Raw genomic sequence first — 20,644 nt, forward strand, 5'->3', positions numbered from 1 at the left:
CTTCTTATTTGTTCGCCCTTACACCCACCAGTTTGCGATTTTAACCAGACACCTGATGGATGAATTTTTTTACTGAGCCAGAGATAATAACGCCGGAGTTTATATCACTGGAGTTGAAGCTTCGAAAGAGTACAAAATTTACATGACTACCCGATATTTCGCTTTCAAAAAAACACTCTTTCAAAGCTATCAGAGCCCTGGTGAAGTAATAAACGCGTAACATACCTAAAATGAAGATTCACAAAAATTATTCAAAATGGAGGAAGATGAATAACATTAAAAACTTTGCTAAAATGAAATGATTTAAGCAATTTGTTTAACGAGCTAGACACTGTCAAGTATTCGACAGTTTTACTAATTCTTACAAGGTTTTCAACTAAACGGTTTTAAAACGTATTCATCTAGCTGCACTCAATAACGAAAGCCCAGACTTCAGGCATCAAAATCCTTGGTACGGACTGTACATTTTTGTCCTTAATATTTGTTGTAGGGAAGGTTTTCTAAAATTGCGTTTGTGCATGAAATGGGCTTTGCTTGGCAAGTCTTAATCGTTTCTAAAGGTTTCTAAAGGATTCGTTTTAATTAACAGGGGAATTTATGGTGTGTTCATTAATAATTATAATATAGAATGATAAAGTGGATTGTTTGCAAACGTTAAAATAAAAGTGATCTAGATTATGTTGGCATCTTTGGCTAAATCGTAGAACATAGATTGCTCATTCTTCAAGAGGGCATCTGGAGAGTCGAACTCCGTAATTCGGCCCTGATCGAGAACCATCACCCTATGAAGAGTTAAGTAACATAAAATTAGCCCCATCATTTTAAGGCGGTTTAATAGGTAGGCAAACTTACTTGTCGTAGTCCAAGATGGTGTTTATTCTGTGAGCGATGGTGATGATGGTGGAGTTAGCGAATTCCTTCTTTATGGTCTCTTGAATGAGGTCGTCGGTGTCCATGTCGACAGAAGCCGTCGCTTCGTCCAAGATCAGGATCTTGGTGTTCCTCAACAAGGCACGGGCCAAGCAGACCAATTGACGTTGACCGACGCTCAGGTTGTTACCTCCTTCGGCCACGGGGTGATCCAGTCCCTGCTCGAGTGACGCCACGAAGGACTTCAGGTGCGAGTGTTCCAGGGCAGCCCACAGTTGCTGGTCATCTTTTTGTTCAAAAGGATCCAAGTTCAGTCTGAGTGTGCCCGAGAATAGGACGGGCTCTTGGGGGATGATGGTCAGCCGCGATCTCAAATCGGACAAGCCCAATCCCTCCACCTCCACTCCGTCTATGACGATCTGACCGCGTACCCCTTCGATGAGGCGGAAGAGCGCCAGCGTCAGCGACGACTTTCCGGCGCCTGTCCGCCCCACCACGCCCACCTTCTCTCCGGCTTTGATCCTGACATCGATGTCCTTCAAGACCAAATCCAATCCTTCTCGGTATCTGGTGCTGTAATCTTGGAATGTGATTTCTCCTCGTTGAGGCCAGTCAGCTGGGGGTTGAGATTCTGGTTTCTCCCACTCGGCTTCGGGCTCCAAACGGCAGTATTCGTCAACTCTTTCTATGGAGACGACATTTGATTCCAAACCCGAAAGGGAACCGATAAAGACTTTCAGAAATTGCAGGAGCTGTGATTTCAAAATATTAAAATTAGTACTTAATTGTAGAAAATAAATAATTGTTAAACGTAACAGAAAAGCCTGCACAATTCATTTTTTTTTAATTATCCAAATAGATTCAAGAATTTAATATCTTTCATAGATAAGACCTGATATCGATTTGAATGTAAGGAAAATGGTATATCACCAAAAGCATGTATATTAAAACAAAAAGTTTCGACCAAGCAAGGGGGGAGGGTGAAAGGTAATTCCAAAAATTTATAATATTTTCATAATAGATATTATTTTATTTTATGAAAATAGTATATATTTTTGGTCAAACCCGTTTCCCAAATATCCTACTCCCTTTTCAGCCGTCCTGTTTCGAGTCGCAGGAAATGGATACAATTTCGAGAACTTGGCCTATTTATTGCACTCGCAGTTTCTAGCATTTTTACTATTTTGAGGGTACTGATGGCGAAAGTGGAAACATGGTTCCCTCAATTCGATTCAAAGTCCGAGAAAAAAAGTGATTTTCTAATAAGTAAGGTGTCTTAAATTTAATGAACACGGGTTCGTTAAATTAAAGTTATACTTTGGGTTTCCATCATACTAAGCTAGGTTCCCACTTGACCGAAAATGACGACCAAAAACTATAGCGCTGAGTCAAAAAATTGACTTACGCAGGCCTTCGACGGTAACATTGAGTTCGGTTCACACATACGACCGAATTCCGACCGAAAAGGCTGTCAACCGATAGTCACGTAGCACGAGTTGGATTTGGGACTCGGACCCAGAAGAACTTAAGCATTGACCTTTGATTTTTTCCCTTGATGGTATTTTAATGAGGGTGCTTACCAATACCAAATGCAGGTCAGAGAGATTCAAACTCAATAGTTTACAACATGCAAGCATGGCAATTAGCGAGTTGCGGCAATGGCGATTGGAGAGTTAAAAAAAATTCCGCTATTATGACGTCAAAAGAAGCTTCATCCCGAATAATTTTACGTCGGTCTTTGCGTAAAAAATAGAACACCAATTCTGTCCGACCGAAAGCTGTTTCGGTTGCGTTCTGCGCATGATGTTTTACCACAAAGGTACTTACGCAGTGTTTCCCATTCGACCGAAACCAAAAATCAAAATAAAGTCGGAAATTTAATAGAATCGACTCAAAAAAAGGCATATTTGTCGCTATACTTTAGCAGAAGCGCTCTTAGCAAAAGTTGACAGATGAGAATTTAATTTACCAAGGTGTGACAGGTTCTTTCGTAAAACCAGGGATAGAGGTAATTTCTAAAATTAACTCTATCCCTGCTAAAATGTACAGTTTCCAGTTCTTTCTCACTAACGAAGGTTTATCGAGTAATCGGTTTTACAATTGCTTATGATCAAAATCTGTTTTTTGGATTATAATTTTTAAAAGCATAGTAATTCATTAACAAAGTAACGCGTATCAAGTTCTAAAAAGGGCTTGCCAATGCCAAGTCGTGAAACGGCTTTTTAACAAATTCTTGAAAACGTAGCAGAATTACACCTTAACTAGCTTCTATTCTTTACGAAAAAAGTACAAGAATGGCGGAAAATTACACTACTTTTCTCTTCGCTATTTCAATCTCTCCCATTCAAACCAACTCATAGAATTTCATCTCTTTCTTAATTCAGTAACTACCCCAGTTATGTGTTACTAAACACGGTGTATGGGGTGTACAAATTTATAATAAAATGTTAATTCAGAAACTATTCGTCCTTTTTGTATCATCCCACTTTAGCGGCGTTTCACTATCCCACTAGCATCAAGAGTTAAACGAAAAACTAGTAGGGATTTTAGTTTAAGTGAGAAAAACATTTTGATTTACTCGCTTCGTCTTCATTAGTAGCGCTTACCCGATCGGCATTAGCCAAGATCAATCCCACAAGATCAGCTGACAGAGTCCCTTTGCTCAAGATTATGAAAATTGCGGTGCAAAACATCAAGCAATTGCCCAAGATATTGTAGCGTACTGTCAGCCATCTGGAAAGAAATTGCATTTTAACCACTTGGAGAAACGAGCAGGCACTAGGGATGCTCGCTTTGCTTGACATCCACTGCCCGATTTCAACCCATAGGTAAAAATGAGGTGTAGATGATGATAAAAGGCTGTCGCTCCAAAACGAAAAAGACGCAATTGAAATAATCAGTGAATGAGATACCTTTGCGTCATGTTCATCATGTAGTTAGCGGCAGTGCATTCGTCGATTAGTTTCAGGAAGTGTCCTTCGAAGTTCTGTCCGGTGTCACACGCCCTGATGACAGTGCTGCCAGCCACCGATCCTCCCACGTGCGAAAACAAGAAGGAATTTCTCAAGCTTGCTATTCGCTTGAATTGACGATTGCTTGACATCAAGAAACGCTACAAAAGATGTGGAATAGAACTTCAGTTTTAGAAGTTGCTAGTGGACGCGTACACACTCGTGCTTTCTATACTTTTTTTAATAAATTATATTAGTGCCAAATCACATTAAGCGGCTAAATATTTCAAAGATTTGTAGTGTTATTTTAATATCGTGGGGAAACTGTTCAATGGTGTCATTTGAAGAGCGCCAAACTCTGACCTGCAACTGACTCCCAGATTATTAAATATCAAAAGCTGCTATCCCTCACTCGATACGAATTTCTTGTTTAACCGCCACAATTAACAATTGAGAGTGATAATGAATAATTACTTATGACAGGCGACTGAAGTCGAGTTCCTACCTGAAGTAAAAGGTATCCAACGAACACAACAATGCAGGGAATTATGAATAATGGTAAAAATATTGCAGTTACTATCGGATAAACAACTAAAACCATCAACCCCCAAGAGGTTAGTATTAGTATTCCAGTTAATTGCTGATCGAGGGCGTCGATATCTTGGGAGAAACGATTGAGTATCCTTCCAACGGGGGTCGTGTCGAAGAAGGACATGGGAGATCGAGATACGCTCTCGAGCATTTTCATATGTAGACAGTTTGCCGCTCGTAGACAGCGAGAGACGTTCACGGTTACGTTCAGAAATGTTAGAATGGCTTGGCTTAGACCAATAAAGAATAAGACTACTATACGGGTTGCCTTTAATTCTGGGTTCGCTTGAAAATCTTCTTTGGTATCCGCGCACCACAGTGATAGCCAATACATTGACGCGAAATTGAGGACAACACAAATGGTGGATGCTACTTTGAAGATCACACACCATGTCAAACCGTAGGCTTTAAAATATTGTTTGTATTGCGATACAGATATCTGCAATGCGAAATAATATTATCAGGAGGAAAAATGTGTATAGAGAAAATTAGTTCTCTAGATACAAAGAAAATCCAAACTCCCCTCGTGTATTAAAGAGCACATACGTTTCCTTCTTTGAGCGTCTCTTTAGTCATGAGTTTTGCATCATCTTCATCTGAGACTTTTCCTTGGGATGCAAGATGAAATCTCTCCGGTTTGACATTTAACGTACTACAAAAATTTCATTTATATCAAAATTCATAAATTAGCCAAGCGTGTTCAACCATGGAGTCTTTGTCATAAGAGCGAGCCAGTTTTTATTCCCATCTAACCGACCCCAGTCTGAGCTATAATTCAAGGTCAATATAGAACAAGATGACCCAAGCCACATCGTATGATCGTAACGTCGGTCCGCGACAATTTGGTCCCGCCGATTTGGTCTTGGGACAAATTGGTCTCAGGACAATTGGGTCTTGGGACAATTGGGTCTTGGGACAAATGGGTCTCGTGACACTTTGGTCTCGAGACAAATTGGTCCCGGAACAATTGGGTCAAGGGACAAATTGGTCTTTGGACACGAAAGTCTCGTTTTAAAAAATTATCACCCCTTCAGCATTTTTATAACCAGCCAAATTTAACCAAACCTAACCTAACCCAACCCATTCAAATCTAACCTAACCTAACCCAACCTAACCAAACCTAATATAACAAAACCTAACCTAACCGAACCTAACCTAACCCAACCCAACCTTGTTTGGAGGTAAGAAGAATATTTATATGAGTATGAAAAGCCCGCCTCTTAGTACGAACAATTTATTAGCAATTAGAAATATTTTGGAAAAGGTGGCAGCTAAATAATAGAGTGATTTCGATTGAGAGGGAGAGTGAACTGTGTATCCCCTACGTTAGGGGAAACTTTGTACTAGAGAATACTATTTGCCCCCGGAAGGGAAGGGGAGGGGGGATATCAGTAAGGTAAGAGATAGAGGGTTATGACGTTGCCGTATATGGGAAAGAAATTACTCTATAGGAGAATATTTTGGAAGAGGTGGCAGCTATTTAATAGGAGAATATTTTGGAAAAGGTGGCAGCTAATTAATAGGAGAATATTTTGGAAATTGTGGCAACGAATTATTGGGACCATTGTTTTGGAAAAGGAAGCAACGAATTATTGGGACCATTGTTTTGGAAAAGGTGGCAACGAATTATTGGGACCATTGTTTTGGAAAAGGTGGCAAAGAATTATTGGGACCATTGTTTTGGAAAAGGTGGAAACTAATTAGGTAACGAAATAATCACGAGACCAAATAGTACCGAGACCAAAAAATCAAGAGACCAAATGGTTCCAAGACCAAATCGGCGAGACCAATTAGTCCCGCGACCAAATCATCAAGACCAATTCAGCGAGACCATATTTTCCTGTTCCGTCGCAACGTACATAAATTAGAACAAGATGAATTGGAAAAATTTCTGGCCTGGTGTTTAGAATTTATACCACATACTTTTGTTAACCTATACCAAAGAACTGGGGTTATGGAACATCGACGTTAAAAAATGAGGAACGAAAAATTTGATACTGCCCAGGCAGGACTGTACCACTACTACTACTACAGGGTAGGTCAAACTAAGAGCCTCAGCGTAGATATCCATTATACGATGTGGCTAAAAAAACCGCTCTGCTATACAGTATTTACGAGAGGTATTTCTATTCGTGCTTCTGTCGGTAAGCAGCGTGTGCCTTTTCTTAGTGGCGAACATTCCCTGTCAGTAGGCGCGCTTCGCAGCCTAGAGAGAAATGCGGAATCCTCGCATGAACGTTCTATATAAGTAGATTTGCACGTTTGGAAGTTGTGAAGTGATTCAATGTAAAAACATACGTTTCGTACCCTTCCCAAACGGTCAGGTTCGTTTACAAACAGTACCCGCCCCCTAAGTTTGCTCGGTTATTTTGTACATAGTTAACTTGCATGACTTGAAGCTTTTTCGCTTTTCAACTAAGAACTGGCGGTAGAAAGTGTAGATATAGATACAAATCTACTCACGAGGGCTCTTCTTTATTTTCGTCGCTCATGTCACTCATGTGTTGACTGAAATAATCTCTGGCCATTCCCTGACGACTCATGATTTCTTCATAGGTTCCCCTCTCGATGATTCGTCCGTTGTTCATGAAGAAGATCTCGTCCACTTCTCGGATGAAGCTCAAGTTGTGCGTCACCAAAACTCTCGTCTGTAACAAATTGAAAACTTACTTGTCGAGCGAGAAAAGAAGTTCCAAACAAAAGCAGCTATCAAATGCAAGCGACTCAATAGGGTTTATTTTCCCTATTATCGAAGCTGCAAGTATTTAAATTAAAATCTATGGGGCATATGTATATACGAGATATCAACTGAACTTTATCCCGCAATAAAAGAACTGATCATTTTCAGGGACACCATATTCAACTTCTATCAGGATTTAAACGAAACGAGCTGTCTAGACTTCTATTAGATTAACGGATGCTTAGCGTTTTCATGGGAAATGTGAGAGAAGCGTTATTTTACTGTCTTTCGAAGAAATCCCTTTGGTCCGATGACTTCGTTGAAGAGATGCTTGGCCACGTGCGAGTCAACCGCCCCCAGTGGGTCATCGAAGAGATAAACATCGTCATCGCGATAAATTGCTCTGGCCACGTTGACCCTTTGCTTCTGACCACCACTCAAGTTGATGCCCTATCATGGAAAATTAGTAAACCAACACATTACTAACGAAAGCAGCCACCTATGGAACTATGAATGAAACGTCGCAACGCCCGGTTTTTTCGAGTACAGCGCATTATGTTTTTCAGTCTAATCCCACAGCTTCCCGTGAAAGCAACATTATATGTTAAGCTGCTGTAGCGTTACTACATATGAATCACGAGCGTTTGATCATATTTCTAACCGTCTTTAATAAGCCAGGAAGAATAACAACCCTTCTCTTTTTTTAAGAACCGAACCGTAATTAAATGTCAGTGCCATGAATCAGGGAGGAGTAGAAAAGGATAAGTATTGTGGAGTGAAGTCGTTTTCAACAAAGCAAGCCTAAACTCGCACAGTGAGAGAAATAGTAACGAATGGGGTCATTTGGTTTCGTCTTGTCTCGTGGATTTCTATATTGACTTACTATTCTGCGCCCTCTCTTCAACACTATTACTATTTTCAACATAATTTTGTACAGATTGCCCAACTATATACAACGGACGTTTTTTCCCTTATCAAGATTCTCAAGAGGGCAGTCCGTAGTGCGATTTTTAGCTTCAAATATGCTGCCGCTAATTGATAAGTTATAACCACGTTTTCCGTTTCTCCCCTTGTGGAAGTTCTAATTTACGGTTGTCATTCCAAAAAGCGCGTACAATTCACCTCCTTTTGTATTCGTCCCTGCATAAATAGACGTTGCAGAGGATTGCCATATTCACATGTAATGCCAACTGAGGGGCTATTTCCATTTCAAAGAATTGTCTTAGTTTAAAATTATCTCTAACCATTTCTACGGTTACTATTGTAATAAATGTGAGTTTTGGGAAGGTCGCTTGATGGACTGGTAAATATCTTGTATTTTTGCCGCCCGATTTCTCTTAAGAGCTGACGAAAAGGAAGGGGGGGCAAGATAGAGTTTAACCAATTAAGGACCTAATGATGGACACAGGGGCAAAGATTATCTGCTTAGGATAATACGTACTCTTTCTCCGATCTCCGTTTCGTCGTCAGCGGGTAGCTGGTTGAAATCCGGTTGTAGGGCGCATGCGCGTATGACGTTGTCGTATCTTTCCTGTTCCATTTCGTCGACGAAGAGTATGTTCTCTCTGAGTGAGGCGTTCTGGATCCAGGGTTGTTGAGTGACGTATCCCACTCTCCCGGCCACTCGCACCTCCCCCTCCACCTTCTGCATCTCGGAGACGAGAGCGGACAAGAGGGAGGACTTGCCACAACCCACCGGACCCACCACGGCCACCAAAGAACCACGGGACACTTTGAAATTGATGTCCCGAAGAGACGCCGCTGCCGGATCATCCAAGTTCCAATGAAAAGTTCCCTTCTCAATCTCAATTGCTGAAATTTTCATAGAAATAAATTGATGTTAACATTGGTCAAAATTGACCAAGGGTGCAGTTCAATTTTAGTTGAACACGTTTGTCTTGTCGAATTAAATTTCGAAAAACGTACATATTTAAGGAATTTGTCAAAAACGTTTGGCTTAAACGTTATTTATATGATAAAAATGAACGTTTTTACAAAGAAAGTCTAAAGTTTTGCCCACATTAGGCCTGCGCTCGCGTGTTCGCACCTTCGTCTACTCGCATCTTCGCATCATATCACGAAAAACATTTGCGCTACTGTTCGTCCATATTTATTAATAGTGACTCGACTGAGTCACTGAGCTGCACTCTTTTTCCGCCATGGTAAAAAGGTGACAAAACTTAACTAATCGACGCACTCCACACCCCTCCCTTCCTCGTGTCTGATTGGTGCTTTTCTCGCGAAGGTATGAAACTCTTGGCCTTGTCGCAAAAAATTTGTATCTTCACGACGTGAGGAAGCAAAGAGCGAAAACCCAATGTGGACAGAAACGCGATCTAGCAAACAAGCAAAGGGAAGATGCGAACGGGCAAAATGTCTGAACAGGCCTTAAAGGGACTAACCGGACCTTTCCCAGGAAAGACTGCCGTTAATATCGTTTTTTCCCACTGTGTACAGTTTGGCGCTGCTGTCGGGGCAATGTCTCGAAGCTATATCCTTGCGCCAACGGTTTCTTCGTGTTTTTCTATGTACTTCGTAGTAGCTCAATTTCTTTGTATATTCAGGGCCGTTTTTGTCGCGACGTGATGGCGGGCATTAATTTAGAAAATTTAAATACCGTGGAAAAGCGGAAATAATAACTCAGTCAAGAAGAGAAAAAACTAAAATTTATTTGTTGGAAGCAAGTTATAATACTCTTTGGATTTTGAAGATCTTTGTTATTGGGTTTTTATTCTGAAACTGAACTGAGTTGAACTTTGAGTAAAAAGTGAAGTATTTTGGCTAGATGGCGTTACCGTACGCCAATATACTACCCTAGGAATTTTGTGTTACAACACGGAGAAAAAGTAGTTCCGGTTAGCCCAATAGATAGGTTGCTATTGGTGCATTTGCAAAATCATGACTGGGAAGCCTTGGTCTCCACGAGCTTGCTCTCTTTCATATTACAAGTTTCAGTGAAAACGGTTTGCCTTCGTTTTTTTTGAGCGATTATCCACTAAATTAAAAGGAATTATTTTTAAAGGTTCCGTGAAATTTTGTCGGTGAAAAGCAGGCTTAATCCAGGACTCCCGCGGTATAAACCTATCGTGGGAATAAACCTGATTATTATGGGAGGATACTTTCTGTTTGGTGGATAAAGTTCAGAAGAAGTTCCTTCAATTGTCTCTTTCTCCGCGCTTTTACCTTTTACCCCAATAAATTTTGAGCTTAAATCCATCCGCTTGTTAAGGAATTTTTTCCGGGAATAATAGTCGACCTATCTCGTTTTTTAGCCACATCGTAGTATACGATGAGGCTCTTAGTTTGACCCGAGCCGAAGTAGTAATAGTAGTAGTAGTAGTAGTAGTACTTGTGGCCGGAGTTTTCGCTTTCGTTATCGTTATTTTTTAGCTTAAAAAGAACTCCACATTACCACAACCCACCCATAGAGGTAACTGGGCTAGGTTAGAGATTTAATAATAATTAAAAAAATTTTCGGATCGCTGCTGGGAATCGAACCCGGATCACTCACGCAGGGGGAACAGACATTCTACCACCGAGCCATAGAGACTTGATAGAATCTCCCAGTTTTTATCCTTAAGTTTTATCTCTAAAATGTCGGGGTGATGTGGGGTGGGGTACCTCTTAATCTGTGGGTCGGATACTTTTGAATTTTTATCTGTGGGGTCGGATACTTATGAATTTGTATGTTTGGGGTTTTAATATTTATTTCTTTTTATTTATGTGCAAATTAAATAGATAACGATTTTCCCCGTTTCCTACCGCGCTCCTCATGTGTTTCGTTCTCGTTCGGTAGCTATCGCCATCTATGTTATGATTGACTGGAACGTTTTGGCGGTTAATTCAAATGCGGGTTTAGATAGAGCTAACATAGTGTTAAATGAGCGTAATGTGTTCGATCATTTTAGCATTGCTAAAGGTAATTCGAGGGGATAATCACTAAAATGGGTAATCACTATAATTAAACTTTCTCTTTCAAAAGTTTCTGGGCATAAGTCTTTGTTAGAAATTTATAAGATGCGATAAGTGTGCATCGGCATAAGTCTATTGTAAACTCATCGAGGGGATTATCACTAAAACTATCTGTTCTTCGATTCGCCGGAATATTAGAATTACAGCATGAGTAAATTTATACGGTTATAATATTATCACTGTTTAGAATAGGGTATCGAGGGGCTATTAACTCTGATTTTATGCACGGTACATCATTTAAGCATTGAAAATTCACTCATTAGGGTAGGGTATAGAGGGATTATCCACTCATTAGGGTAGGGTATAGAGGGGTTATCCACTCATTAGGGTAGGGTATACTACTATTACGAGCCCTTGGGCCGTCTTGTTCAATTCCCTAATCAATTGACATACCAAATAGGGCGTCGCTAGGCATCTGCTCCACGTAATGCTTGGTTTCCCCACGACTCAACAAGTTTGCAATTCTCCTTACCGAGACGTGTGTCTGTAATGAATTACTAAGTGAATTTGCGTCATGTTAAAGGGAAGATCAACGTGATAATTCTATACTATAAGCCAGAAGAAGCAAATAATAGATTTATCTTTCGACCCTCACTGACCCGTACTTACCAAAACTAGAGTATTTATTACATCCGGTAACGAAAACATTGAGGTCGCTAATAATCGAACCAACTGAAAAGAGACGAACGCTTTCCTCGAGGTGAGAACGTTATTGTCGTCGATTAAAACGTACATGGCGAAACACGGTGAAGTAATCTGAAAATATAGAAATAGCTGTAGGAACTTAAAATCAATATGGGCGTAAAAAAGAGTGTGCAAGTCCTGACGATGAAATAGTTTTTAGTTAGATAACGACCAACAGCAAAATCAGCTTCAACCAATGTTCTCTGTGTTCTTATCGCATCGCGTAAATGTGGCGCAGGCGCTATCGCCATTATTGAGCCTAGCCTTTTTGAGTCGAATGAAAAAATTGGAGAAGAAACTAATACAAAACTAAAATCTCTACACCTCTTTGTGCCCCCATCATCAATAATAATAATCCACTTCTTGTAAAGTTTTACGTTCGTACCAAAACCGGTGTGAGAGCGGAAATAAAAAAGTTTATTCCTTGGAAGAGGCCTTGTTTCTTCAAGAGTGCAATTTCTTTCCTCCTGATTTCAAGAACGATTCTCTGGAATGATCTCTCCCAGGCGTACAACTTCAAGACGCGGATTCCGTTCAAGATTTCACTCATCATTTTCATTCTGTTGTCTTTCAGCTTCATCAACTCAATCTAATAATAAAAGAGATAATTCAAGAAACCATTCACAGAAACTACAAAACACCTTGCGGCCTACGTTCTGCTCTTCAGGCTTAATTGAAATTAGTACATTTTTTTGTTATAAAGAGGTCAAGAAGTAGTAACTCATTAGACCTTTTCGACAAGGCAACCCTCAGTATCGGGACATACAAGAAGGTCGATCCCTGCGCTCTCTCATAGTCCCCCAAGCCTACAGCGCAAGCACCAGAAAGCAACATGGAAGGCAAAGTTTCACCCAAGTCACATTGAAATGGTCGATATAGAAAATGTAACCGACGTGCCAAGAAGGAACCAAATCAAACACCTTCGACCTCCTTTCCTATCACCCACTGTAGGTAGAATACAAGATCTCCCCACAATCGGTCAACATTTCTACTCTTCACGGGTTGTACTAACCGTGTTTTCTTTATCTACTTTTGGCAATGTGACCTCTTGATGTGACAAAGATCTAGAACGGAACAAGTTCCAGCCTATATTTAAGGAGTTTGTTTATTCGAGTGCTAGTAAAGTGCCTCTATAATATCTTGAGGCGTCTTGATTTCTTTTTTCTGGATCTGAACTTTATAGGTGATTTTATAAATATCTTTCCATCAGGGACGCGTGTGCAGACACAGAAGGGAAGAACGCCTTCTATCTTTGCTTTTACCCCTCGCAACCTTAAGTTTTTCGAATGCGAACTTTATGAAAAGGCTTATTATAAATCGCCGTTAGCATTTCATTGATGATTTCTTTAGATTTTTATTCATTTACGCCTATGGTTCCGATTACGGTCTAGTGTTGTTTAATTTGTATAACATTTACCTGCAATTCTTTGTATTTCTTGGTGCTGAGATAGTTCAGGGGAAGAAGAACGACAATAGGGACGACGCCAGCAAAGGCTGAATAGCTCAGTTCTTGATACATGAAGGCGAAGCACAGTACTAATTGTACCGGGACCGACCACAAGAGACTCAGCTGAGGCGACAGAATTTGGAATCTGTTCGTGTCCACGTACATCGTGTTCAGTATTTCACCCATTGTCAGGTCACGCCGATCGCTGCTCGTCAAGCGAAATGTCTGCTTCGACGAATCTCATTAATGAACTAGCGTCCCACTATCACGATAACCCTAACTTACTTTTTTGTACAGAACGTGCATGGTGGCGGATTTGAGCCTCAGTCCTAGTTTGGTGTGGAAAATGGCGCTGCCTTCTTGCAACAAAGATTGGGCAAGACCGGCCAAACCGTAAAGGCAAGCGTAGAAAATCCCCTTCCACAAAGGATCTTCGCTCGAAGAGTAATCGATTATGGAACTGAAAACATGAGTGAGTGAACTGGTTTATAACTCGGTTCCGCAGTATACTAAACTTATTTCAGCGAGGAAAACCACTTAAAATCTGAATCTCTGCTGGAATCAGTTTTAAATTTATATACAGAGGTATGAAAGCGTTCATACAACTGACCCACAGAAACGGAAATTATTATTGTTCTTGTAATTGAACCTTTCTCTACACTTTCGTGCGAGCAAAGAACCAACTGACAGCAACAAAGGAACTTAATTTTAAGGTTTACGTTAAAACATGTATCCCTACTATCTCGTTCTTTCTTATTTAATCTTATATTCTTGATTTCACATAAATAATAACTTATGACGTTGTGACGTTTCTTATAATTCTGAAAAAGGTGAAATTGTTTACCCTGTCAAAAGGGCAGGACCGATAGACACTACACACACAAAACTAACCGTGTAATTTAAAGCATATCCACAGTTGATATTACAGAAAGGTGCAGTTAAATGGGATTAACATCAATACACTGTAGAAGAAGCAGTATTCAACTGTTTTTAACGAACACAGGACTTTACTGTAGAAAACACGTTATTTTGCCGTTTCATATATTGTAACATTATCATATTGTATTTCGCGGTCACTCCTAAAGGACCAAAGTTAAAGAGATGGCGCTGACATCTCTATAAATGTAAACAACACGATTGCACAAGAGGATGCAACAGCAGTAGCGATGGTCTGGGGTAAAACTCTGGAAGAACATGATCGCAACCTGCATAATGCTTTAGCCACATTAGAAGCTGCCAATGCTACGCTCAACCCTGATAAATGCATTTTCCGAGCGACTACCGTAACCTATATGGGTGAAATCATATCCAAAGAAGGAATGCGGCCGGATCCAAATAAAGTCGAGGCCATAGCAAGCATGCCTACTCCTCGAACCAGGGCCGAAGTACAACGGGCGTTGGGTGTCGTAAACTATGTGGGCAAGTTTGTTCCAAATTTGTCAGCCCATACCGTACATTTACGATCATTTCTGAAGCACGATCAAGAGCCACAATGGGCCGCAGAACATGACACAGAGTGGAAACGGATTCAGACGATACTGATGAGTGACCCCGTTCTCCAGTACTACGACCTCTCCAGAAAAACAAAGGTCTCAACAGACGCATCCCAACATGGTCTAGGGGCAGTCCTCCTACAACAGCATGGAGAACAATGGAAGCCTGTGGCTTATGCATCTCGGGCTCTGACAGACGCAGAAACCAGATATGCCCAAATAGAAAAGGAGAGCTTGGGGCTAGTGTTTGGGTGCAAGAAATTTCATAATTACATATATGGAAAGGACGTCGTGCTCGAGACCGACCACAAACCCCTGTTAGCGATGTCTAAACGACCACTAGCGGACATCCCTCCTCGTTTGCAAAGATTGTTCTTCTCACTGACCAAATACCAGTACAAAATGGAGTACAAGCCGGGTAAAGACCTAATCGTCGCCGATGCTTTATCCCGAGCTACCCTACCTTGTCAGCCAGCAGATCGGGAGTGGCATGATGCAACCCAAGTACACGTAAGCTCGATAGTCAAGCTCTTGCCGGTTACAAACGAGTTAGTAGACCAACTCAGAAGCGAGACAGCGAAAGACCCAGTCTTGACCCGCCTCAAAGTCTTAATGCGTACCGGCTGGAATTCTAGTTGTGACGTAACAGCGGCTTATGGTTCTGTTCAGTCTGACCTCACGGAAGTGGATGGCTTAGTCCTCAAGGGACATCGGATCGTCGTACCAACACGGTTACGTCCAACTATGCTTCAATACATTCATGACGGGCATCTGGGCATCGAGAAATGTCGCCGACGAGCACGTCAATCGGTATATTGGCCGAATATGAATTCTGACATAGAGCGCAAATGCAAGTCTTGCGCTACCTGCAATCAACTACAATATACGCCTCCGCATGAACCACTTACGATGCGTGACGTTCCTCAACAACCATGGGAAAGAGTAGGAACCGACCTCTTCTCTCAAAACGGGCAAAACTACATTGCTGTGTACGATGCGTATTCAAACTATATAGAAGTTGACGCACTTGGCTCTACCACGGCTGGTTCCGTTATAAGGAGTCTTAAGAAGATTTTTGCGCGTCACGGCATTCCTCAGGAGTTGTTATCCGATAACATGCCTTTTGACTCTCACGAGTTTCGACAGTTTGCTAGAGAGTATGGGTTCCGCTCAACCAAGTCAAGCCCAAACTACCCCAGATCAAACGGGTTAGCAGAAAAGGGGGTCCAGATTGCCAAACGTCTCATGAAAAAAGCACAAGCGTCTGGTTGCGATTATGAACTCGGTCTTCTGAGCTACCGCAACACTCCTCTGGACCATGGCAAATCGCCAGCCCAGCTCTTAATGGGTCGTTCTCTCCGAACGCGTTTACCCGTAGTCAACTTCCCGTCAAGTGGGAAAACAGTTCAGAAGCATAAGCAGCCAACTACGGGAAGAAATCTGCGTCCACTGAAGAAGGGCGACATAATACGAATTAAAAATCCGGATAACACGGCGTGGGTACGTAAAGGACGTGTCCTTAACCAGGTCGCACACCGTTCCTATAAACTGCAACTGGATGATGGCGCCATATTGAGGCGTAACAGACATCAAATCCTACGAACCGAAGAAACCGGTCTCCCAGGGGACGATGTGAAACCTGTGGTTAAAACAGAGACGTCGCCCACCAACGAACAGTTTCACGCTAGTCCACATTTTGCGACTCCTGTTCCAGTAGCGACTACCCCCTCGACAGTGCCACGGGTGTCCAGTCCACCTGTTACGGTCCGCCGTTCTAGTCGGGTCAGAAAGGTCCCTCACAGGCTTGATCTCTAGTTCAAGTTCAAACATCGAAATAACTTTTGTTTTTTTTCTGTTTAGTTTTTTTATCATTATAGTTGTTTATTAATCAGTATCTTTAACCACCTTCAGTGGGTCATAACTTGTTCAAAATAAAAAAAAGAAAAAAAAAAAAAGGAAAGATGTAACATTATCATATTGTATTTCGCGGTCACTCCTAAAGGACCAAAGTTAAAGAGATGGCGCTGACATCTCTATAAATGTAAACAACACGATTGCACAAGAGGATGCAACAGCAGTAGCGATGCGTAGTTAGCACGTCTCGGTTCACTCAATAAACTAGTTAGTTATTAATGTCAAGACTAATTATTTCGTATGACTAATTAAGCATACTAGAATCGTAAGAAGTTAACGATACATATATAATATTCACAGTTGAAATTACAAAAAGGTGCAGTAAAATGGGATTAACGTCAATACACTGTAAGAAAAACAGTATTCAACTGTTTATTGCGAACACTGGACGTTACTGTAGAAAACACGTTAGTTTGCAGTTTTTTATATTTAATATTCACAGTTGAAATTACAAAAAGGTGCAGTAAAATGGGATTAACGTCAATACACTGTAAGAAAAACAGTATTCAACTGTTTATTGCGAAGACAGGACGTTACTGTAGAAAACACGTTAGTTTGCAGTTTTTTATATTTAATATCCACAGTTAATATTACAAAAAGGTGCAGTTAAATGGGATTAACGTCAATACACTGTACAAAACACAGTATTCAACAGTGTATTTCGAACACAGAACTTTACTGTAGAAAACACCTTACTTTGCAGTTTTTAAATTTATTATACCGTGCAATTACAGTAATACCGTTTCTTGAGCTTGATGCAAGGAACTGGTAATATTTACAACTAGTGGCTGTTTTTCATGAAATCGGTAAAAAGTATTGAGATATACAGCATTGAGCGGGTTAAATTACTATGATTGTGACTGTTATAAATCATCTTTCCTACAGCTTTTTAAAGATTACTACTTGCTGTTAAAAACAGTAACTATCCAGTGTTTGAGGTTTTCTTTATAATTACTGTCAATTAAGTAAAAGCTGTTTATTTTGGGATACAGTTAAAATATTTAGAAGATACATTTACCTGACTTTAATACTTTTATCATAAATACCGCTGATCCAATATTTAATGAGCTTGCTAGAGGTACTATCCATATAATAATAAACCCGATCGCATTATAATCAAAACAATAAATGAATAATAGCAACGGATTGGCCACTTCTCTATTGGGTGTATAATTTCCTGTATAAATCCGATTACATTCGTTAAAACAAGTTTAATTAGGATTTAATAGTTTAAAGGGAGCATGAAATGTCCAAACAAGTTTAGTTTACTAGATTTGTGATGATAAACTAGGCTCAAAACTGTTATTAAAACTCACCAAAACATTTCCGTTATTTTTTGATCGAAATTCAAACTTGCCGATATTAGGCCTAAATTAAGATCCGAAATTAATTCGACTCTGTGTTCTGTATTTTTCGAAATCTCCCCCAAATTCCAACTTCCACTCTCATTGGCCATAGTTAAGCCTAATTATCGGGCTCTCGTGGATGTAGACCACGACTCTGGAAGCTTAACTTGATAGCGCGATAATTAGGCTTAACCATGGCCAATGAGAGTGGCGGTTGTAATTTGGGGGAGAATTCGAAAAATACAGAATACAGAATGGAATTAATTTCGGATCTTAATTTAGGCCTAATATCGGCAAGTTTGAATTTCGATCAAAAAATAGCGGAAATGTTTTGGTGAGTTTTAATAACGGTTTTGAGCCTTGTTTATCATTCCAAATCAAATAAACTCAACTTGTTTGGACTTTGCATGCTCCCTTTAATCTATTAAATCTTAATTTGTTTTAACGAATGTAATTGTAATCTGATTTAATACAATAATAATAATAATAATAATAATAATAATAATAATAATAATAATAATAATAATGAAATGAAATAGAAGTTTATTGTGTACATAAAAAGTTACAGGAACTCACGAGAATGTACACAGTAATATCGAGAAAAATATTTACAAAACATTATTTACAGAAAAAAGACATAAAAACTCTCCTTTCAATTAAGGCTAGTGTTTTAAATTTAAATATTTTAACATATATATATATGCTATCGAAGATGCTCAAGGCGAGTGGAAAAAATAACAAATTTGTGCGCCAGCAAGTTGCACGAATGTTGCATCCTGTTAATTGGTATTAAATTCTTACCGACTACGTAAAATGTACAAGGATTATTTCTGGAAAGTCTCGGAACTAAAAAGTTTAGTTTAGCTAACAATACTGGTAGTGGTAGTATGCAATTAATTAATTTAAAAATGAACTTGAAATCAAACATGGTACAAAAAGTTCTAATTGTTGGCAAGCCCAGAACTGATAATAATGTTTCATAATTGTAATCAAGATGGTTTAAAAAATTATAATGACAGTAAAAAACGAATTTCCTCTGGACGCTTTCAATTTTATCAAGTAAATATTTACTACAGCCACCCCAGGCAACCCAGCCATATACAAGACGTGATCGTACTAAACTTAAATAAAGCAAGCGAAAGTGCCTTATAATAATAATAATAATAATAATAATAGAGAAATGGCCCATCCCTTGCTGAAGGTACTGTATATGAAGTTGAGAGGTGAATAATGTTTTCCAACTAAAATATGTAACGGGCGTACTTATTCCCGGTTTCTTCTGTTGTTAACTTCTGATGTTAAAAATAAATTCCATCGCCTTCTTACACGCGGTCATTCTTTTCGGGACCCACCTGCATGGCTAAAATTGGCTAGGCACGGGGTGTAGAAAAGCGCTAGTGGGAGAGCCAATTTATGTCCATCCACCGGACTGAAACAATTGATGAATAGTTATTTTGGTTGTTGGTAATTGTTTAGCGACTCAGTTTTAACTAAACAATAATTTTAATACGAAATGATAATGTTAAAGGTATTATAATGACCATTCGGGTCCAGTGACAAAAAAGGGAGAGATAATTTTAAAGTTTCCTCTCTCCAAGCTAGCCAATCATCGTCGAGCTTTCTGCGGTACACGTGCATTCGTTTTTGGGCACTTGGAGGTGTTTTTTTTTTGGGTTTTTTGGGGACGTTCCCCTTTCGCTAGCTCGAGAGAGAAGATCTTCTAGATTACATTTGACAAAGGCTTTCTTATTGATAAAAAGGTTATTTTTACAAAGGTGTATTTTGGTTACTTTTAAAGGCTTGGTGGTTTCTTTAGAATTTGAAAGTTCAAGGATTTTATTTTTTTTTATTTTTTATTTAAGGTATTTTTAGGAGTTAGGTGGGTTTTTTTTATTATTGTAGTTCACTTGCACTTGATAATTTTCTTTTCGTAATCTTAATCTATACAGGTTTGATAATATTTACACAATTTTAATTATTAACTTATTTTAAAAAACGCGCAAGTTACTTCACTAAATTCTCAACACGGGTACCGTGGAACGTTTCCTAGAAGAGTAAGATCTTTATCTCGATGTACAAGAAAAAGGGGTTTGACCGTTTGGGGAATAAAAGCTCTATCGATTTTTGCAGAGAAAATTGAGATAGGGAGTGGAAGCTATAGCCTTTGACAATGCTAAACGAGATGTATCTACTCTTAAAATTAAGGGGGTATAACCGGGTAGCCTAGTTTCCGGTCTAGAGGTAGCTTCAAGTAACACTAAACCGGAAAGCGACCTACCCTAATCACGTGGTTTTAAGAACGACATTTTCTGGCCCTAGCTTCAACTCCCCTTCCAAATTCTCTCTGATTTTTGCCTCTGAACTGGTCGCGTCGTCTGACTCGTCTCTCGTATTTATAAACAAGACGGCCCAAGGGCTCGTAATAGTAGCCATATCGTACGAGTGAATAGCCCCTCTATACCCTACCCTAATGAGTGGATAACCCCTCTATACCTTACCCTAATGAGTGTATAGCGCTATCTTTTTCTATGCTTAATTGATTTACCGTGCATAAAATTAGAGTTAATAGCCCCTCGATTCCCTACTCTAAACAGTGATTAAATTATAACCGTATAAATTTACTTATGCTGTAATTCTAATATTCCGGCGAATCGAAGAACAGATAGTTTTTAAAATGAGTTAAAAAATAAATCAAA

At 39.7% G+C, this 20,644-nt stretch overlaps 2 protein-coding genes across 2 annotated transcripts; both read right to left on the bottom strand.

Moving 5' to 3' along the window:
* Positions 1 to 203: 203 nt before the first annotated feature.
* On the bottom strand, positions 204 to 8,941 carry LOC149678126 (ATP-binding cassette sub-family C member 1-like). The gene is made up of 9 exons (XM_089836139.1): positions 8,534 to 8,941; positions 7,375 to 7,542; positions 6,876 to 7,060; positions 4,959 to 5,064; positions 4,327 to 4,851; positions 3,783 to 3,982; positions 3,477 to 3,603; positions 853 to 1,622; positions 204 to 782 (listed from the first exon to the last, which is right to left on the bottom strand). The coding sequence occupies exons 1-9, from the start codon at positions 8,915 to 8,917 to the stop codon at positions 671 to 673; spliced, it is 2,577 nt and encodes an 858-aa protein (XP_089692265.1). The 5' UTR covers positions 8,918 to 8,941; the 3' UTR covers positions 204 to 670.
* On the bottom strand, positions 8,796 to 14,065 carry LOC149678127 (ATP-binding cassette sub-family C member 3-like). Its single transcript, XM_089836140.1, has 7 exons — positions 14,040 to 14,065; positions 13,481 to 13,655; positions 13,166 to 13,420; positions 12,134 to 12,337; positions 11,674 to 11,820; positions 9,495 to 11,548; positions 8,796 to 8,904 (listed from the first exon to the last, which is right to left on the bottom strand). The coding sequence occupies exons 2-6, from the start codon at positions 13,499 to 13,501 to the stop codon at positions 11,441 to 11,443; spliced, it is 735 nt and encodes a 244-aa protein (XP_089692266.1). The 5' UTR covers positions 13,502 to 13,655; positions 14,040 to 14,065; the 3' UTR covers positions 8,796 to 8,904; positions 9,495 to 11,440.
* Between the last annotated feature and the right edge of the window lie 6,579 nt (positions 14,066 to 20,644).

The sequence above is a fragment of the Phalangium opilio genome, unplaced genomic scaffold (assembly GCF_054372755.1).
Source record: "Phalangium opilio isolate 3A_F unplaced genomic scaffold, DU_Popi_V2 ptg000042l_1, whole genome shotgun sequence".
In the NCBI taxonomy this organism is placed as follows: domain Eukaryota; kingdom Metazoa; phylum Arthropoda; class Arachnida; order Opiliones; family Phalangiidae; genus Phalangium; species Phalangium opilio.